At 57.1% G+C, this 18,063-nt stretch overlaps 1 protein-coding gene across 21 annotated transcripts in view; it reads left to right on the top strand.

Moving 5' to 3' along the window:
• DNM1 (dynamin 1) overlaps positions 1 to 17,947 on the top strand; it is a 44,604-nt gene extending 26,657 nt beyond the window's left edge. For 2 of the 21 annotated variants that reach the window (XM_053204548.1, XM_053204549.1), the window contains exons 12-23: positions 2,784 to 2,854; positions 3,080 to 3,131; positions 3,339 to 3,350; positions 5,716 to 5,829; positions 9,499 to 9,608; positions 10,341 to 10,452; positions 10,859 to 10,870; positions 11,240 to 11,410; positions 12,750 to 12,991; positions 13,360 to 13,575; positions 15,702 to 15,738; positions 16,660 to 17,947. In XM_053204548.1, coding sequence (XP_053060523.1) covers positions 2,784 to 2,854; positions 3,080 to 3,131; positions 3,339 to 3,350; positions 5,716 to 5,829; positions 9,499 to 9,608; positions 10,341 to 10,452; positions 10,859 to 10,870; positions 11,240 to 11,410; positions 12,750 to 12,991; positions 13,360 to 13,575; positions 15,702 to 15,723 — 1,134 coding nt within the window. In that variant the 3' untranslated portion in view covers positions 15,724 to 15,738; positions 16,660 to 17,947. Of the gene's footprint in view, positions 1 to 2,783; positions 2,855 to 3,079; positions 3,132 to 3,338; positions 3,351 to 5,715; positions 5,830 to 9,498; positions 9,609 to 10,340; positions 10,453 to 10,858; positions 10,871 to 11,239; positions 11,411 to 12,749; positions 12,992 to 13,359; positions 13,576 to 14,287; positions 14,290 to 15,701; positions 15,739 to 16,659 lie in introns of all 21 variants that reach the window. The other 19 variants (XM_053204542.1, XM_053204543.1, XM_053204540.1 and 16 more) reach the window with 16 other exon arrangements.
• Positions 17,948 to 18,063: the final 116 nt, after the last annotated feature.

Here is an 18,063-nt window from a genome sequence, read left to right as displayed (position 1 = left end):
CTGGCAACCATCTTTCTACTTTGTGTGTCTATGAATTTGACCGCTCTAGGTGGAAGCTTACAACTGTCCTGTTTTTTTTTTTTAATTCTGTTTCTTTTTTTTTTTTTAAGTTTATTTATTTTTGAGAACAAGAGGGAGATAAGAGAGAGGGCGTGTGAACAGGGAAGGGCAGAAAGAGAGGGAGAGAGAGAGAACTCCAAGCAGGTTCTGAGCTGCCAGCTCAGAGTCTGATGTGGGGCTCGATCTCACAAACCGTGAGATTATGACCTGAGCCGAAACCAAGAGTCAGACGCTTAACTGACTGAGCCGCCCCGGCACCCCAACAATTGTCCTTTTGTGTCGGGCTTATTTTACTTAGCACAATTTCTTCAGGGTTCATCCCTGTTGTAGCGGGTGTCAGAATTTCCGTCCTTTGAAAGCCTTTTAAGGTATATACCGCATAGTGTTTATCCATTTGGGCTGTTTCCACCTTTTGGCTCTTATGAATAATGCTTCTACAAACATTAGTGTGCAAATGTCTCTTTGAGACCCCGCTTCCAGCTCTCTGGGGTATACACCCGGAAGTGGGATTGCCGAATCATTTGGTAATTCTGTATTTAACCTTTTGAGGAGCCGCCATACTGTTTTCCATACTATTTATTTCCATAGTATTTCCATACTATTTCCATACTATTTACGGGAGCTGTGCCATCTTGCATTTCCACTCTCTCCTTCTCAACCTTCTGACAGTCTGTCCTCTCGTCGTCTCTCTTGGGGCCTCTCTCTCTATTTTCTACTTCTCCGGGTCACCATATACCTGTCATAGCCACCCCCTCTTCCATTTACGTAGTCATTTATCAAGTATTCATTCATTCATTCGTTCACTGATTCATTCAATCACAAACATGGTCCCTGAATGTTGCCTCTGAGCCGGAGGAGCAGAGATGAGCAGGCTCCCTCGTGGCCCTCACGAAGCTCACAGGCGAGTCCTCCTTGCTTGTCCATCTCTCAGTCATCCTTCTGTCTCTACCTGCCTCTGGCTCCCAATTCCCAGCCCTTCTCCATGATGGTGCTGTCCACGTCTTTGTTTGGATGTGGTGTCTTTGAATCCTTACAGATCTCTTTCATTTCAAAAGTGATAAATACTTAATAAAATATTCAGTCAGTATAAAAGCGATTAAATTACAAGTAAGTGTTCCTTCATTGACTCTTCCCTGCCCCCAGCTCCTCCCACGAAATAGCCATCACGCACAGTTCGATGTGTTCCCTTCCAGGCCCAGGAATTTTTTTCTTCTAGGCGCATCCAGATTCCAGATTCCATCTTAATCTTCCATAACCACAGCCCTGCTGTGTGCCTTGCCTTTTTTCCCTAACGATAGTGGTGGTAGCTAACATCTGTGGAGCCCCCGTTACATGTCAGACATGTGATCTGCCTCATTTCATGTGTCTTCACCACTCCTGTGAGGCAGAAACACTTCATCTGTGGAACTTGAGGCTCAGTGAGCACAGGCTTATTACAGGGAGCAGTGGGGCTTGGGTCAAACCCCGGCAGTGTGCCTCAGGAATGTCACTCTGGGGGCGCCTGGGTGGCTCAGGCGGTTGAGCGGCCGACTCCGGCTCAGGTCACGGTCTCACGGTTTGTGGGTTCAAGCCCCGCGTCAGGCTCTGTGCTGACAGCGTAGGGCCCACTTCGGATCCTCTGTCTCCCTCCCTCTGTGCCTCTCCCCCGCTCTTGCTTTCTCTCCCTCTCTCAAAAATAAACATTTAAAGAAATTTTATTTTTTCCACTTTCCACTTAAAAAAAAAAAAAGTCACTCTGGTCGTGACTCAGTTCTGAATCCCATTAGTCCTCATTATTTGCAAAGGGGATCTTCCCATCCCAGAACTTAGAAATTGTCCTCATTCTTTTTTTTTAAGTTTTCAGAAGTTTATTTATTTATTTTGAGAGAGAGAGAGCACAAGCAGGAGAGGGGCAGAGAGAAGGAGAGACAGAATCCCAAGTAGGCTTTGCACCATCAGCGCAGAGCCCAACGTGGGACTCGAACTCACGAACTGCGAGATCGTGACCAGAGCCGAGATCAAGAGTCGGATGCTTAACCGATTGCACCACCCAGGCACTCGTTCTTTTGAACAGCTGTAGAGTGCTTTATTGCTTAGAAGCGACCATAATTTATTTCACTTTCTTATGGCCGTTGGCTTGTTTCCAATTTTCCACTATTACCAACCACACCACACTGAACACCCTGGGATACATAGCTTTGCTCACTTGATGAGCTTATCTACCAGATAGATACCGGCTAGATAGATAGATAAATAGATTTCTAGAAATGAATATGTGCATGTTAATATTGTTAAATATTTCCAAATTACCCTCCAAGAAGGTGATGCTAATTTACATTCCCACCAACAGTGTATGAGAATCTGTCTCCCCACAGTGTGCCCGCACTGGTCACTATCAGTATTTATTATTCATTTGATAGATTATGAAAGGGTCTCATTGTTTTCATTTACATTTCTTTATTAATGAGGGTGAGCTTTTTTTTTTACACATCCTTATTGATTATATGCGTTTCTTCTATGAATTATGCAACCATGTTCTCTATTTTTGATTTGTGTTTCTTGTCTGCCTTTCACTTATTGGCTTGTAGGAACTCTTTTATTTATTATGGATACTATTACTGACGCGTTGATTGATTTATTATGGATTCTATAGGTGCCATAAGTATATTTCTTCCAGCTTTTCCTGCATTTTAAAACTTTGCCGTACTTTTTACCCTTGCCTGCTGACGTGTGCATCCTCAAAGGTCATGCTTCTCATCGATATTGAGTTGGCTTACATGAATACCAATCATGAGGACTTCATAGGCTTTGCCAAGTGAGTGCTCCCTAGGCAGAGAAGGTGACAGCTCCCGGGAGTGTGTGTGTGTGTGTGTGTGTGTGTGCGTGTGCGTGTGCGTGTGTGTGCGCGCGCATGCATGCATGCATGTATAGGACACAGGCCTGCTGGGCTGACCCTCTGAGCGTGGTGCCCACTGGGTAGTGGCATTGAAGCAAGGCCTCTTGAGAGAAGTTCTGAGACTCTTCCTTTGCTCCCTATTAGTGCTCAGCAGAGGAGCAACCAGATGAACAAGAAGAAGGCTTCAGGGAACCAGGTGAGTGAACCCCAGTGCCCCAGCCGGAAGGATGGAGGGTGCCGGACGGACGCCAAGCTCTGAGAGTCCCCTCCCCCCCGAGGGGAAGGGTCTCACAGGGGCCAGGGAGCCTGTCAGCTGCCAGCCACAAGCCTCCCACTCTGCCTCAGTAACCCTCTCTCCTCTCTCCCGATGCTTCTCGTGGTTGCTATGGTTACCTCTTTGCAGGATGAGATTCTGGTGAGTACCAGGACTGGGGCTCTTGGCTTATGTAGTGAGGGGGAGGAGGGGGCCCATTTGTAGTGGGGACACACGGGGGGGAAAGGGCACCCTGGCCTGAGCTGCTTGCACACACCAGCACATGGGTGTCCACACACGATCTCAGTCCAGAGTCAAGGCTTAGCCATACACAGAGCCCATCAGCCTACCCATCAGCGTGCATGAGCTAAGTATCTACTTCAGTCAGAGGTAGATCATATGGGCCGGGTGAGTGAAAATGGCTGGTGGGGGCCTGGAAATCATTAGGTGCTCCTTAAATATCTGTTGGATGGATGGATGGATGGATGGATGGATGGATGAGAGAGAAATCTATTTTTAAGGTAGCCATCCCCACCAGAGAGTTGAGTAAAGAGATGAGTGAAATATCAAGAAACATGTCCCTCTTTGCCTTCTTCTGCCCTTCAGATCTCTGCTGAAACACCACTTCTCATCCTCACCTGTACACACAAGCCATAATCTGGAATTGTCCAGAGGCTATAGTTTCTTTACAATAATCTAGGTGTTTGTGTGATTATTGGCTTCATATCTGGTTCCTTCTCAAACCCCATGAGGGAAAGGGCTGGGTCTCTCTTGTCCATCAGCACATTCTCAGCCCTCAGCCCAGGGCCTGGCACACAGTAGGTGCTCCCTAGAATGAAGGCACTGATGAATGTAATATCCCAGGGCACTTCGGTTCAGCAAACGCTCGGTGGCGTCTACGCTGTGCTGGTCCCTGGACAGGAGTCAGACCTTGGTGCTGTCCCTTGGAGACCTGAGCCTGCAGTCAGGACCCAGGCAGGGTGGGAGCTGGAAGAGCAGGAGGTCTCTGGTGCAGGGGCTCTGGAAGGAGGTTTGGCAGAGCTGGGGGTGGCCGAGGGAGGATGAAGGCTGCAAGTCAGCAGGAAGTAGCATGACAAGGTCTGCTGGTCAGATCCTGGGGCATGGAGTGCCGGGGCGTGGCATTTGGACTCAATTCTGAAGACAGTGGCAAGACACTGAGGGGATCCTCACCGAACCGGGACAGGGTGGAAGCAGGATCATGGGGCACCTGGCTCTCTTGTTTCTGTTAAAGGCTAAGACAGCTACGCCGCTACTGATCCACCGCGTGACTTGGGTTCTCTGCAAGGTTCTTGGGGAAGCCAGAGAGGGTCAAGGAAGGCTCCAGGAGGGTTTTGGGGGCCTCGGAAGTGGGCCTGACCCCAGAGGGCTTTCCTGCGAGCCCCAGGCTCCTCTTGTTTTCTCTGGATGCTCAGAAAAGCCAGGGAGGTCAGGGCCAGGGGATGGAGCAGAAGAAGCTTCCTCACACTCAGGATGGCCCACCGCTAGGGTCTACTTAGTGGCCTTGACCTTGGAGTAGAATCTGCAGGCCCTGGTCTGCGGTGATGGCTCAGGATGGTCTTGGGGACAGCAGCTTCCTACAATGAAAAGAGACCTTTGCCTGTTACTCTGGGCTCCCCAGGGACAAAGGGGCCTGTTCAGTTCGTGCTCAGCCCTTCCCCTTGCTCCCACTCCCCAACACCCCACTCCTGTCCAGAGCCTGGGGCCAGAGACCCGGAGAACCCTACTTCTGTTGCATTCATGTGTTCATGTCACAGATGTTTATTGATCACTTTCTGCCTGTCAAGCACACTGCAAGGTGCTGGAATATACCAGTGAGCTTTTAGAGAGCTCACAATTTAGCAAGACAGGCATCAAGAGATGATGTCTCTCTCTCTCTCTCTCTCACACACACAGACACACACACACACAATTTTGAATATCAGCCATTGTCACAGAAGGGAGTGATAAAAGACAATAAGACTATAGTGGGGGTCCTGACTCCTACTGGGGGCCAGGGAGGGCCCACCTGAGAATGTGACTGCTGAGCTGATGCCCGGGGCGGGGGGGGGGGGGGCATAGGAATTTGACAGACAAACAGGAGGGGAAGTGCGTTCTAGGCAGAGGCGGCAGCAGCATGTGCGAAGTCCCTGAGGTCAGAAACAAGTCTTACAATAAGGTGCATCTCAAGCTGAAAAGACCTTCAGAATCGTGTGGCCCAGTTGGCCACCTCAACTCGACTCCACACTTTGAGCAGTGGGGGGCTCATCCCCTACGAAGGCTACCAGTCCCCTACTCAGGTGGCTCTAACTATCAAAAGGCTCTTTATCCCGACCCGACCTCTGCCTTCCTGCCTCTTCCAGTCTATTCACTTGTGGTTCAAACCAGAGCAGGTCTGGCCTGCTCTGACCGGCCAGGCCTCCAAGAGCTAGAAGAGGGGCGGGCTTTTGAGCACCTCTCTTTGCCTACCCCATCCTCCGCAGGGAATCCAGGCCTCTGCCCACTGACCTCCTGCCCTCTCACCCTCCAGGTCATCCGGAAGGGCTGGCTGACCATCAACAACATTGGCATCATGAAGGGGGGCTCCAAGGAGTACTGGTTTGTGCTGACGGCCGAGAATCTGTCCTGGTATAAGGATGACGAGGTAAGGAAAGAGCCACTGGTCAGGGGGTGAGGCTCAGACACCCTGGGCTAGGAGTAGACCCAACCACCCAACAAACGGGTTTTTTTTAATCCCATCAAAGACCCTTGGATGGAGTTGGGCTGCAAAGATCCAGGCAATCCCGGGAGCTCATCCAGGCTGGACAGAGAAGATGGCTTATCAGGATCGGGGAGCCTGGGGCTCAGCGCCCTGGAGAGGGTGGGCAGGGGTGCTGGGCACCCCCCTGACCCCACCAGCCCTGTGGCCTTCCTGTTTTCCTGCTCCAAGGGCGCGCCGCCTCCCCCGTGGCCCCCACAGGCCTATGACACACACACGTCCAGCTGCCAGACGCCCTGTTAACCCCTGCACCCCAGTCCCCCAGACCCTGTCGGTGCAGAGGAGGTGCCCCAGATGCCTTGAGGCTGAAGGACCAGGAGTGATGGGGCCCTGTAGAGGAGCCACGGAAAACCCCTCCTTGCCCACAGGGGCAGACAGAGCCCCTGCCGTCTCCCTCCCCTGCTGCTGGTCTCCTTTAAGAATGAGTCTATTTGGCTTCCACATCTGGATTCCAGAGGTGACCAGAGAGAATAGGGAGGGCTGGGGGCGGGGGGGGGGGGCTTGTAGTAATGAACTCCAGCTGGCCACAGAGTGGGGGAGGGGACCCTCTTCCTGAGGAAGCTTTTAGAGGAGAGGGCGCTCTCGGTGGGGGAGTGGGGCTGGGGTGGGGGCTGTGATTTTGGTCTCCGAGCCCCCTCCTTGATCCCCGCCCCCTCCAAGTCATCCCGGGCAAGCCCCCCCCCCCCCCATCTTGGGCCGGGCCCTCTGTCGTCACTGGCTGGGGCGCCAAGCCATCTGGACCTCATTACCCCAACGCTGGCCTCTCCCAGAGCATGGGGCCCCTGGAAGGGAGGGAGTGTGAGGTGGCGTGACGAGGTTGGGGGGGGGTCGCTTCCTGCTCTGTCGCTCAGGCAGGCTACCTAGACCCCTCGTGGGCCGGGGGTGCTGACCACTGGCCCCAGAATTCCTGGTGCCCTTATGTTGGGCTCCTCATACGGGGCCAAGGGACCGTGTGACCTGGGGCTGAGGGCTACACTGCAGGGAAATGTATCCAAGAGGGGCCCTGTCTTCCCGTGACGGGGTCTCATTGAGCTTTGTGTGCACATTCGAGTGGGGTCGCCTGTGGGAGCCGTGCTGAGTTGGTGTGGGCGGGGTGGGGGTGGGCAGTGAATGCCGGGAGGCGGGGTGTGCGAGGCTGGTGGATGTTGGGGGGGGTTGTGGGAGAGCGTTTGGGGTGTAAGCATCTAGGTGTGGTTGGGGGCAGACACTGTGTGCCTGAGGTCTGACTCTGGGGCGTGTGCGCCTGTGCTCGGTGTATAAGTGAAGGTGCGTGTATGTGGCAGATGGACTTGAGGAGGGAGGGTGTGCACAGGGAACAATATGCATGTACTTGGGACGTAAGGATGGGAGAGGGCCGGTGTTCCATGGTGAGGGTGCGCGTGTACGCGCACGTGTGTGTGCGTGAGATGTGCAGGAGTCACAGATGTGTGATTTTAGTTTGGGTGTGGGAATGTATGTGCCTGAGTTGTGGGGGGTGTGCGTGTCGACTCGTTGAGTTCATGTGTGTGTGTGTGTGTGTGTGTGTTGGATGTGAGCGGAGTTTTGCACTAGAACACCTGGGGGACATGGAGGTGGTCTGGGCTGTGAGGAGCGTGATCTGTCCCCCTCTGTACCCCAGCCGCCAGCCCTCTGGCCTTTGGGACTTGGGTGGCCCTCTGGGCAGACAGGCGGCTGCCCAAACCCCCAGCCCTCGCTGACCCCCCAGCTTCTCATTTCTTCCTCTGCCACCCGTCAGCACCCACATCCCGTCTCACAGCAGGGTACCCCCCCTTCCCTCTGCACCTCCTCCCAGCATCCCTCCCAACCCGCCCCCCCCCCACCAGTCCCCTGCCCGGTCTCCAGACTCCGGTTCTGGGATGGCGTGTGGGGGTCGGTCCAGCTCTCCAGCGGCGGTGCCGAGGGTCTAACCCAGCCCAGCCTAACCAATGTGCAGACTACTGTACAATTTGGGAGTCCTGAACAGATAGTCTAAACACTGGGTAGACGGAGTGGAGGTGTCCTCTGATCCATCCAGGCAGCAGTGTCTGTCGGTCGGGTGGGAGCTTCGGCCCCGTCTCCTGGAGATCCAAGGCCCCCCAGCCCCAGCCCAGCCAGCCCGTGGTCCCCTCTCTGCTCCCGACTCCCCTTCTGCCTCCTTTGACGTGGCAGGGGTGAGCGGGAGCTGTGGCTGGGAAGGAGGAGCCTGGGGAGGGGGCCGGCCAGCAGGAAGGGAGGGGTGGGGGGAGGAGGCCGCTCCTACCTAGAGTCCAACCCCAGAGCGCAGGCAGGGCGGCAGGGCGGGTGGTGGCGGGGCCTCCCTCGAACGCTTCCAGATGTTCCCTGGCCGCGTGTGCAACTTCCTCCTCTCCTCCCCCAGCCGCCCTCTGGGGCTCCTGGCCACCCGCCTGGCATAAAGAAGGCTTTATGTGGCTGGATGGGCCAGGCGGGTGGAGGGGGGGGGGCAGAAGGAGGTGGGCAGGACTGGGAGCAGGGCCCTCCTAAACCCAGCCCCTGACCCGTGGTCCTGGTCGAGGCTCGTGCCCAAGCCCTGAGTCCCTGAGACCCACATAGACATCCCCGCCCGCCCCCCACACCCCACCCCCGGTCACAGCATGGGTCCTGCGGTGTGGGCAAGTGGGGTGCCGGCAGCAGAAACCCTTGTCCTCCTCCCAGAGCCCGATCCTGGACTATCTCGTCCGCAGATCCCCGGGCCTTCCCTTGAACGTAGCAACCTACAGACAGATCTCAGCCCATGGCAGGCACACACGCGCGTGCACGTCGGCCTGGTGCCCACATGCGCATCCACAGATACACATCACTCCTCCCAGAGGGCTCCGGCCAAACCAATCCCATTAAACAGGCCACAGGCACGCAAATGTGTGTGCCCACAGTGTGGCCCGCGGGCACGCTCCGTACGACACAGGTATTTACAGTTGCCACCCGCATCTACAAAAGCGTGCACACATCCGCCTTGACACACGGTGGTGACAGCGTACGTGCTCGGGCCGGCATGCGTTCGCACAGGCACACGGCCACACACACGTTGCACACACAGGCGTACCACCTCCGGGTCTGTGCCGCGCGCCTGATTGCTAACACATGGGTGGGTTGGGGGGAGTGGGCTGAGCCGGCCCTTTGAAGCCGCCGGGGCTGCCGGCTGCCCCCCCTTCTCTGTCTCTCTGTCTCCACAGTCAGGAAATGAAGTCAGCAGCTTATCCGAAGCAGGTCTCCTTTGGCCGGGCCGGCGGGGAGAGAGGCTTTGAGGGCGGGGTCCCTGGCTAGGGCCGGCCTGGACTGCATCCAGGGCTCACTTGGGGTGGGACTGGGACCCACCCTCAGCCTGGCCACCCTGCGCTCTTGGGAACGGCTTGAAGGTCATTGGGCACCAGAGGTGCTCAGCAGGCCCAGGGCTCCAGCTCTCTTCAGACAGCACCTGTTCAGTGCAGGGGGGCCCTGGCGCCCAGAAGCCCGGGGCCACTCTGGGGGTCCGCAGCCCCAGCCCCCCGCCCCAGCACAGAGTGCTCTTCGGACGTGAGGCGCGGCCCCCCTCACCGTTGCTCCCATCTCTATCCGCAGGAGAAAGAGAAGAAATACATGCTTTCCGTGGACAACCTGAAGCTGCGGGATGTGGAGAAAGGTTTCATGTCGAGCAAGCACATCTTTGCCCTCTTTAACACTGAGCAGAGGTGGGTCCCCAGACCCTGCAAGCCCCAAACCAGCCTCACTGGGCAGAGAGGGGAGGGACCCTGCCCTGAGCCCCACAGCGTGTCATTCATTTGACAGATATTTACCCAGTCCCTACTCGGTGCTGGACTTCATATCAAAATCTCCTTCCCCCTTCCGCCGCCCCCACCCCCCACCTTCCAGTCATTCGGTTAGTGGGTTAGTGCCTGTTCTGCATAGACTCTGCCGGGCACTGGGGACGAAGAAAAGCCCATCAGGCCTGGCCCCCTTCTTGTTGCTCAGTGTCCAGTGGGGTCCGTGACAATACCGGGTCTCTCCCCTCCCAAGCCAGGGCTGATTCCTGTGGGCTTCACCTCCCTCGAGATGAGGGTTCAGTACAGTTGCCATCAGGGAGGTTCCCAGAGGGCCAGGGAGGGAGCCACTGGGGACTGCCTGGTCAGGGATGCCCCTCTTATGAGGGGCTCAGTCCCCCTTTTTCTTAGAGCATCGTACTGCTGGTTTCACTGAATCCTGACAGTGACCCAGGGAGGTAGGAGTCATTATTAACCCATCTTCTAGACAAGGAAACTGAAGCTTGGAGAGAGGAGGATTGCCCAGGGTCACACAGCTGGGAAGTGAGAGAGCCAGGACTGGACCCCAGGCATGATGACCGCCCCCCCCCCCATCCATGCATGCCCTTAACCACCTGGGTGAGTGGGTTTCATGCCTTTTCCCCTCCCTGCCTGCCCTTGCAGGAATGTCTACAAGGATTATCGGCAGCTGGAACTGGCCTGTGAGACACAGGAGGAGGTGGACAGCTGGAAGGCCTCCTTCCTGAGGGCTGGCGTGTATCCGGAGCGCGTTGGGGTGAGTGGTAGTGCCGGGAGGGGGCCAATCCACCTGGGTCACCAGCCTCAGCCCTTACGGGCTCAGAAACAGCACAGATCCCCCCCCTACCTGTCCTGGGGCGGGATCAGAGTTAAGCCTTCCTCCCGTCCTCCAATGCTGGTTTTACGTGACCCTCCTCTGCCCCCTCCTCTGCCCCGTTGGCATTTCGCGCATCCCCTGCATATAATGGTGGTTTCTTGTGGCTACTTCACTTTCCTCCTCTCTTTCCCTGATGTCTAGAGTTGCTTTAGAGTGGGGGTAGGGTGCCCTGAGTTCACTCCCCTTCTCCTCTCTGTGTGTGTCTGCTCCGGCTCTGCTTGCTGGTGGCGGCGGCGGTGGCAATGCTGGTGGCGTGACCTCTGTGGCTTTGGCGTGGGCCTCCCAGGACAAGGAGAAAGTGAGTGTGCCCCTCCCTCGCCTTCAGCCAGGTGTCTCCAGCCTGGCCACAGCTCCGGCCAGGTCTTTAGAATCAGGAAGGGACCTTGGAAAGCCTTTCCTAATCGATGGACTGGGAAACTGAGGCAAATTCTAGGCACTAGACTGAGAGCCGAGATAAGACTGAACAGGGTCTGGGGTCTTCAGAGGCACTGGGCAGAGCCCAGATGCAGAGCGTTTGGGGGAGTTGGCATCTGTGTGTGCAGGCCATTTGTTCTGTGCGCCTCAGTGTTCCAGGCTGCCCTTGGAGGGAGGGGCCAAGCCCCTGGGGGTGCCTAGAACCTGGCTGCGAGAGCCCAGCCACCCTAATGCCCTCTATTCTCAATGGCAGGCCAGCGAGACTGAGGAGAATGGTTCGGACAACTTCATGCACTCCATGGACCCACAGCTAGAGCGGCAGGTGGAGACCATCCGGAACCTGGTGGACTCGTACATGGCCATCGTTAACAAGACCGTGAGGGACCTCATGCCGAAGACCATCATGCATCTCATGATCAACAATGTGGGTGCAACGCTTCGTGGGCGGTGGGTGCTCTTTTGGGACCAGGGAAGCAGCAGCCAGGTTGGCCCCGGGGAGGCACAGGCCAGTCCCATGGGACCAGGTCTAGAGAGGTAGGTATAGGGCCACGCCAGAGCTGTCCAAAAGAAATAAAATGTGAGTTCCTTGTATTATTTTGTAGATTCACATATCCAAGTCACTACAAATGTTCTTAAATGTTTTCCAAAAGGGACTGGGAATCACATCTTTTGAGAAGTCCCAGACTGTGTTTTAAAATACATACCCCAGAGGGGGCGCCTGGGTGGCGCAGTCGGTTAAGCGTCCGACTTCAGCCCGGGTCACGATCTCGCGGTCCGTGAGTTCGAGCCCCGCGTCAGGCTCTGGGCTGATGGCTCAGAGCCTGGAGCCTGTTTCCGATTCTGTGTCTCCCTCTCTCTCTGCCCCTCCCCCATTCATGCTCTGTCTCTCTCTGTCCCAAAAATAAATAAACGTGGAAAAAAAAAATACATACCCCAGAGAACCACTACCATCCATGGCTTAGTGAAAAAAAGCATGGCTGCCAGAGAATTAGTACTGTGTTTGAATCCTGGCTTTGCCACAAATTCTGTTTGACTTTCAGTAAACTACCCTCTCTGAGCCTCTGCTCCCTTGTATGTAAAATATGGATAATAACAGAGTTGAGAATTAAAGGGATAAAAAGAACAGAGTAACGCAGTGCCTGGCACATAGTAGGTGCTCAGCACATCACTGAATAACGAATGAGTAAGTAAGACACAGGCCTGTGGCATAAAAAACCTCAGTGCCTCTCCGTGAATATCCCAGAGCCTGGGCCAGGTAGCACCTGCGGAGTTTAAGGAGAACATTAACTCCCCCCCCCAACCCCCTACACACACAGATACATTTCATCCAATCCAAACACACATTTACACCTGTCACTCAAGGGCTCAGAAAATTTAAACTGTCATCCACCTTATTTTGGCCCAGTGGAGCATGCAAGTCCTTGGACAGGGTGCAAATGCCCCATTTTACAGATGGGGAAACTGAGACCGAAACAAAGCTGAACAACTAGGTGTCCTGGTTGCATGATAGGCCCTGGGAGCCCTCCCCAATCTATGACTTGGAACAGGTCACTTTTCCTCTCTGGACTATCTGAGGAAAGAGCAAGGACGGAGACGGAGAAGTGGCGGGCGGGGGAGATCTCCGAGTTCAGGTGGCGGCAAAGCCAGGACACTTCCCTCTCCCCCGGCCCCGAGTTCTCAGTCCAGCGCACACACCACGGCGCAGTCAGTGTAGTACAGGCGTCAGAGCCCAGCCTGTCCTCTCTTCGCTTCCTCGCCCGCAGACGAAGGAATTCATCTTCTCGGAGCTGCTGGCCAACCTGTACTCGTGCGGGGACCAGAACACACTGATGGAGGAGTCGGCGGAGCAGGCGCAGCGGCGCGACGAGATGCTGCGCATGTACCACGCACTGAAGGAGGCGCTCAGCATCATCGGCGACATCAACACGACCACTGTCAGCACGCCCATGCCCCCGCCTGTGGACGACTCCTGGCTGCAGGTGCAGAGCGTACCGGCCGGACGCAGGTACCAGGGCCGGCCCCCACGGCCCCAAAGCCCCCCAGCCCGGGGCCCGCGGGAGGAGGGCCGGGACCGGGCAGTGGCGCGCCCGCGTCGCCGGAGCGGCTCCCACCTGGAGCAGGGGGCGGGGCTTAGAAATGGGCGGGGCTTGTTTGCGGGGCGGGGCTTGCCGTGAAGCGCTGGCTGCGGGGCTGGGTGGAGCTGGAACTTTAGAGCCACCGGAGGCGGGCCTTAAACTCCGGGAACGAGTAGGGCGGGGCGGGGCGGGGCTTGCGCGCATGGGCGTGACCGGCACGGGGCTGGGGGCGGGGCTCAGGGTGGGGCGGAGCTGCTCATCTCTCCCTTCCTTGTCTTCCGCACCCTGTCGCCCGCAGGTCACCCACGTCCAGCCCCACTCCGCAGCGCCGAGCCCCCGCCGTGCCCCCAGCCCGGCCCGGGTCGCGGGGCCCTGCTCCTGGGCCTCCGCCTGCTGGGTCCGCCCTGGGGGGGGCGCCCCCCGTGCCCTCCAGGCCGGGGGCTTCCCCTGACCCTTTCGGTCCTCCCCCCCAGGTGCCCTCGCGCCCCAACCGCGCCCCGCCCGGGGTCCCCAGGTGAGTAGGGGCTGAAAGCGTCGGAAGAGACCACCGGGCGGGCGTGGCCGGGAGGGAGGTGGGGCCAGAGCCGACCCCCTCCATCCGGGGCGCTTCGGACGTGGGTGCCGGAGCTACGGGAGGTGTGGCCGAGGGCTGGCGGAGCCTGCCCCCCCAGGGAGCGCTGAGTCCCGGAGGTGGTCGTTTCTGCGGAGGGGGCCGTGGGACTCATCCCACCTGCCCCCTTCTTTCCAGCACTTGCATGGCGCTTCCCTCCCTTTTCACTTCTCTCTCCCACTGTTGCCTACCTCCTCCTTTCTCCTCGCTCTCCGCCTTCTCCATTCCGTCCTCCACTTCTCTCTCCCAGCCCCTAGTGACCCACCTCACGTCTGGGGATTTGAACTCAGATCTTCTCCAGATGTGGAGTTTGTTCACTTACCCTCAGGGCTACTCTGATGCCCCCCTTCTGAGTCCTGACTCTGAATTGTCCCAAGAGGGGTGTCTGGCCTCTGGCCCACAGCAACAGAGGCCAGGCTGTGACTGTGACCAGCAAGGTGTGTGTGATGTGTGTGTGGGCGTGCACACGGGTGTGAGTGTAAGAATGGCACTCAGGCACGGGGCTAGGACGCCGAGCAGCTGGGAAAGGGGACTGGGAGGGACGGGGCAATCTAATGGCTTTCTTCTTTCCCCCTGCCCCTACCTGGCCTGGACCAACATGGTGGGTGGGGGGCAGCAGTGGGTGAAAGGCTGCCCCGTTCCCAGAGATTTCCAGGGAAAAGAATTCTACTTCATTCCTTGGCTTTGCCTTCTTGATTCATGACCCTTTTTCAAGGAAGCTCGTGCTAATATCTCAGCCCGTGTTTCCACTGGCCACATTCTCTGAGGAAGAGCACATCAGACCAATAGCATTCACCTGTGTTTCCAGATGGCTGGAGGGTAGGACCTAGCCTTCATGGGTCTAGTTTCCATGAACCCCAGATGAAGCAGAGATGGGACTTGCTTCCACGGTGCTCTGATGACCAAAGCAGATGGGTAAAGCAGGCAGCATGGTATTGGTCAAGAGCGCTGGACTGGAGCCCAGAGGTTCTGGTTAACCCTGTGCTTGTAAGCAAGTCACTTTCCCTCCCAGGGCCTCAGTGTCCCTTCTACCACATGATACTTAACATTCTGCCTTTCTCCCAGGGTTGGCGTGAAGATGGAGGGAGAGAGACAGTGACTGTAGAGAAGCCGCATGAAGTGCAAATGTGGCTGTAGGAACACTTTGCTAACTTCCCTGGGTGTTCAGATTCTTAAGGGAATTTGGCACGCCCAGGTGCGCGCTGAGGTGTGACATAGGGGAAGAGGAAGATCTGGCACCTTCTCTAACTCCAGTCTTGCCAACACACAGGAAACACTTGGCAAGTCACGGCCCTGCCTCGGGGAAGAGAACAGTCTGGGAAGCTTCAAGACAGCTTGACATGGGGGAGGTCCGGGGGCTGACTGGGATAAGTCTCAGGTGGTGAGAAGTCAGGGGCATCTGGGTATGGAGCGGTGGTGTGGGCGAAGGTTTAGTGGGGATGCATTGAGGAGAGCCGCTGGCCAGAGGAGAGTGCAGACGGAATGAGGAAGAATAAGAAAAGGTTGCCCTGAGTACAGTGGGGCAGGCTGCAAAACCTTAAAAGTTCACAGAAGTTTGTCTTCTTGAGGCTCAATGCTGTGGGGAGTAGGGAGCCCTGGGAGGTTCTTGGGCAGAGAAATGACAGCTGGACCCTGAGAAAGCAAGACCTGTCCCTTACGGAGCACTGCAGGTGGCCCTCTGAGCACGCCAGGCACGAGTGTGCAGGGAGCTGGTGCAAATGCCTCCTGTGTCCGGGCGAGCTTCTGTGTTGTGACTCAGCCCGCGCGTGTGCTTCAATGTGCCGAGTGGCTGCATGCCCCGGATCCGTGCTGCACGTGCCGGCCAGTGAGGTTGCTGGGCAGCGGGAGGCGGGGGAGGTGTGTACGTGTGCGTGTTGTTTGTGGGCATGTGTCAGCGTGCGCATGCGGGGCCAGGGGGCCTCACAGCATGTGTGTGCACGCCCGGGCGTGTGCGTGTGCGTGACCCCACCCCGCGGGCCTGCCCCGTCCGTGCGTGTGAACTGCCATGTTGATTTCGTGCTGTCTTTCAGAATCACTATCAGTGACCCCTGAGGAGCGTCAGCCACGGTAGGTACATACATGCCTCTCTGCCTGCTGCATGAACGGTGTGTCTGCCCCCCGCTGCACCAGCTCCACATTGGGGGGCGCACCCGGGACCTCAGAGCCAGGCTCCCCTCCCTCTCCCTTCTGCAGCTCCAGACTTATTCTTTCCTCTTTCTGTCCTTGCTGCCAGCTGGCTCTCTCACCTCCCTTCTCAGCGAGCCTCGGGACTCAGTGCCACTGCTCAAGACCTCCATGGCTGAGCCTGGGGAGCTCTTGGGACAGGCTCCGCACCCAGGCTGGCAGACATGGGTGCTCTCTGGAGCCGTCAGGGAGGGCAGAGAGCTCACAGTTTATGGTGTAGAGGCAGGGAACTCGGAGGGGGCGGGCGTCGTTGTGTGTGGGGCTGGACTCAGACAGCCAGAGGCCTTGGAACTTCATCCTGGGGATGCCACGCTCATTCCCCCATCTGAGCTGTGCTATTGGGGCAAGGAGCTCTGGGAACCGAATCCACGGTAGGGCAGAGGAAGTCAGAGCCCCATCTCCTCTATCAGATAGCCAGCGATTGAGCAGCAATCTGGGGCTAAGGCTCTGGTTATGTGCTGATTTCTGAAAGCTGGAGGGCCCTGTCCACACCTCACAGGTGAGGCAGGGTCACACGGCCCCTTCCCCTACCTCCTTGGTGTTGTCACGCCTGTGAAGGCACACTACAAACCACAGCATCCTCGGCCCTAGACAAAGCACCATAGCCCGTCCACGGGCTCATGGGCTTGGGCCTGTTGCTCCTAGGGGTGACCTACACTTTTCAGCCAAGGGGACAACAGTGTCCACTGACCTGAGCCTAGTCAACTTCTCCGAGTCCCACCCTGTCTGGGCCGCACATTCACCCAGCGACCCGCCTGTCACTCTGCCCCTGCCGCTGACTCTTGCTCTTCTGCTTTTCCCCAGCAGGAAGGGCCCAGCCTCACCTACGCGACCTGTGGTCCCCCGACCAGCTGAGGCTCCCCTCTTAGACTTATAAGCCTGTGGCCAACTGGCATCCGGCTGCCTGACCTCCCTGCCTCCCCAGGGTCCCTTCCGAGGACTCCGGGCTTTCTGCCCGCCCAGAGGGGTATCCAGTGCCCCCTCCAGCCATCCTTTTAGCTTCGCCCTCCTGGCTCAAACAGTGTTCTTTCTCCTGTCTCTCTCCATGAGGACTGGTAGCTGTGGCCACGGGGCACGCGGCCCCACACTCCAAGGCTAGGGGTGGCCCTGGGCCAGTACGTTGGAAGACAAGGGGGCCACAAAAAGAGGGAAGGCAGAGGGGCCGAGCATGTGTCTGGAGCTGTGGGTGCACTGCCTGGTGGTGTATGAGAGACCAGCGTGCGTGGCGGGGGGGGGGGGGGGGGCTGCCTTGACCTCCACCCCAGACCCTGGGGAAGCTGTGGCCCCCATTCATCTCCAGTTCTCCCACCTTCCCTTTCTCATCTCTCTCCTCCATTCCAGAACCCTTGCCCATACCCGCAGCTTCCTTTTCTCCCCCTGCCCTCCCCTCCTGCCCCACCGGGCTTGGCATTGCTTGCCTTACCAGTTCTCTCCCTCCTTCTCTCCGTTCTCTCTTTGCTTTCTCTCCAACTGCCAGCCGATCGGGTCAGGCAAGTCCATCCCGTCCTGAGAGCCCCAGGCCCCCCTTCGACCTCTAACCAGATCCCTCTGTTCCTCGGAGACCTCCCTTTCCAAGCCTGCCTGGACGGCTGTTCTGTGACTTGACAGTGGCTCCCCAGCCCCAAAGCCTCCCCCTTCATCTGTGACTTAGTCTGTTGTAGTGGTGAGCTGACACATCCAGGCGTGATGTTGGTGAAAACTTGTGCCCCCTCTGTGGTATTGCTCCTACCCCATTCTATAAATATCTATAAATATTCATATATATATACATACACACACACACACACACACACACACACACGGCCGCCACAGCCTCGCCGCTAGTGTTGGGAATCAATCACCATGCTGTCCCTGAGGAGTCTTGTGGCCCAACTACAAGGGAACACTGTCACCCTGACATCCCCCTCTCCAGCGTGTGCCACCTCTGATGAGCCTCCCCATCATGCCCAGCCCGTGGACAGCCACCTTTCCGTCCCTCCCCCAGTCGAGCACGGGGGTGCCATACTGGCAGCTGTGTGGTTCCCTGACTACCACCAGTCTTGCTGTCTGTTGGCTGAGAATAAAACCCATTTCTGGACAATGGGAAACTGTCCTGTGTCGGCTTGTGTTCTTTGTGGAGTTCAGGAGAAGGTGAAGGCTTAAACCCTGGGATGCAGGGGTGGGGAAGGGCCCAGTCATTGCTAGTGTGCTGTGAGGAGTGGCAAAGAA

This window comes from Acinonyx jubatus, chromosome D4 (genome assembly GCF_027475565.1).
Source record: "Acinonyx jubatus isolate Ajub_Pintada_27869175 chromosome D4, VMU_Ajub_asm_v1.0, whole genome shotgun sequence".
NCBI classification, from domain to species: domain Eukaryota; kingdom Metazoa; phylum Chordata; class Mammalia; order Carnivora; family Felidae; genus Acinonyx; species Acinonyx jubatus.
Note: the sequence above shows the minus strand (reverse complement) of the source record. Positions and strands in the feature narration are given on the sequence as shown.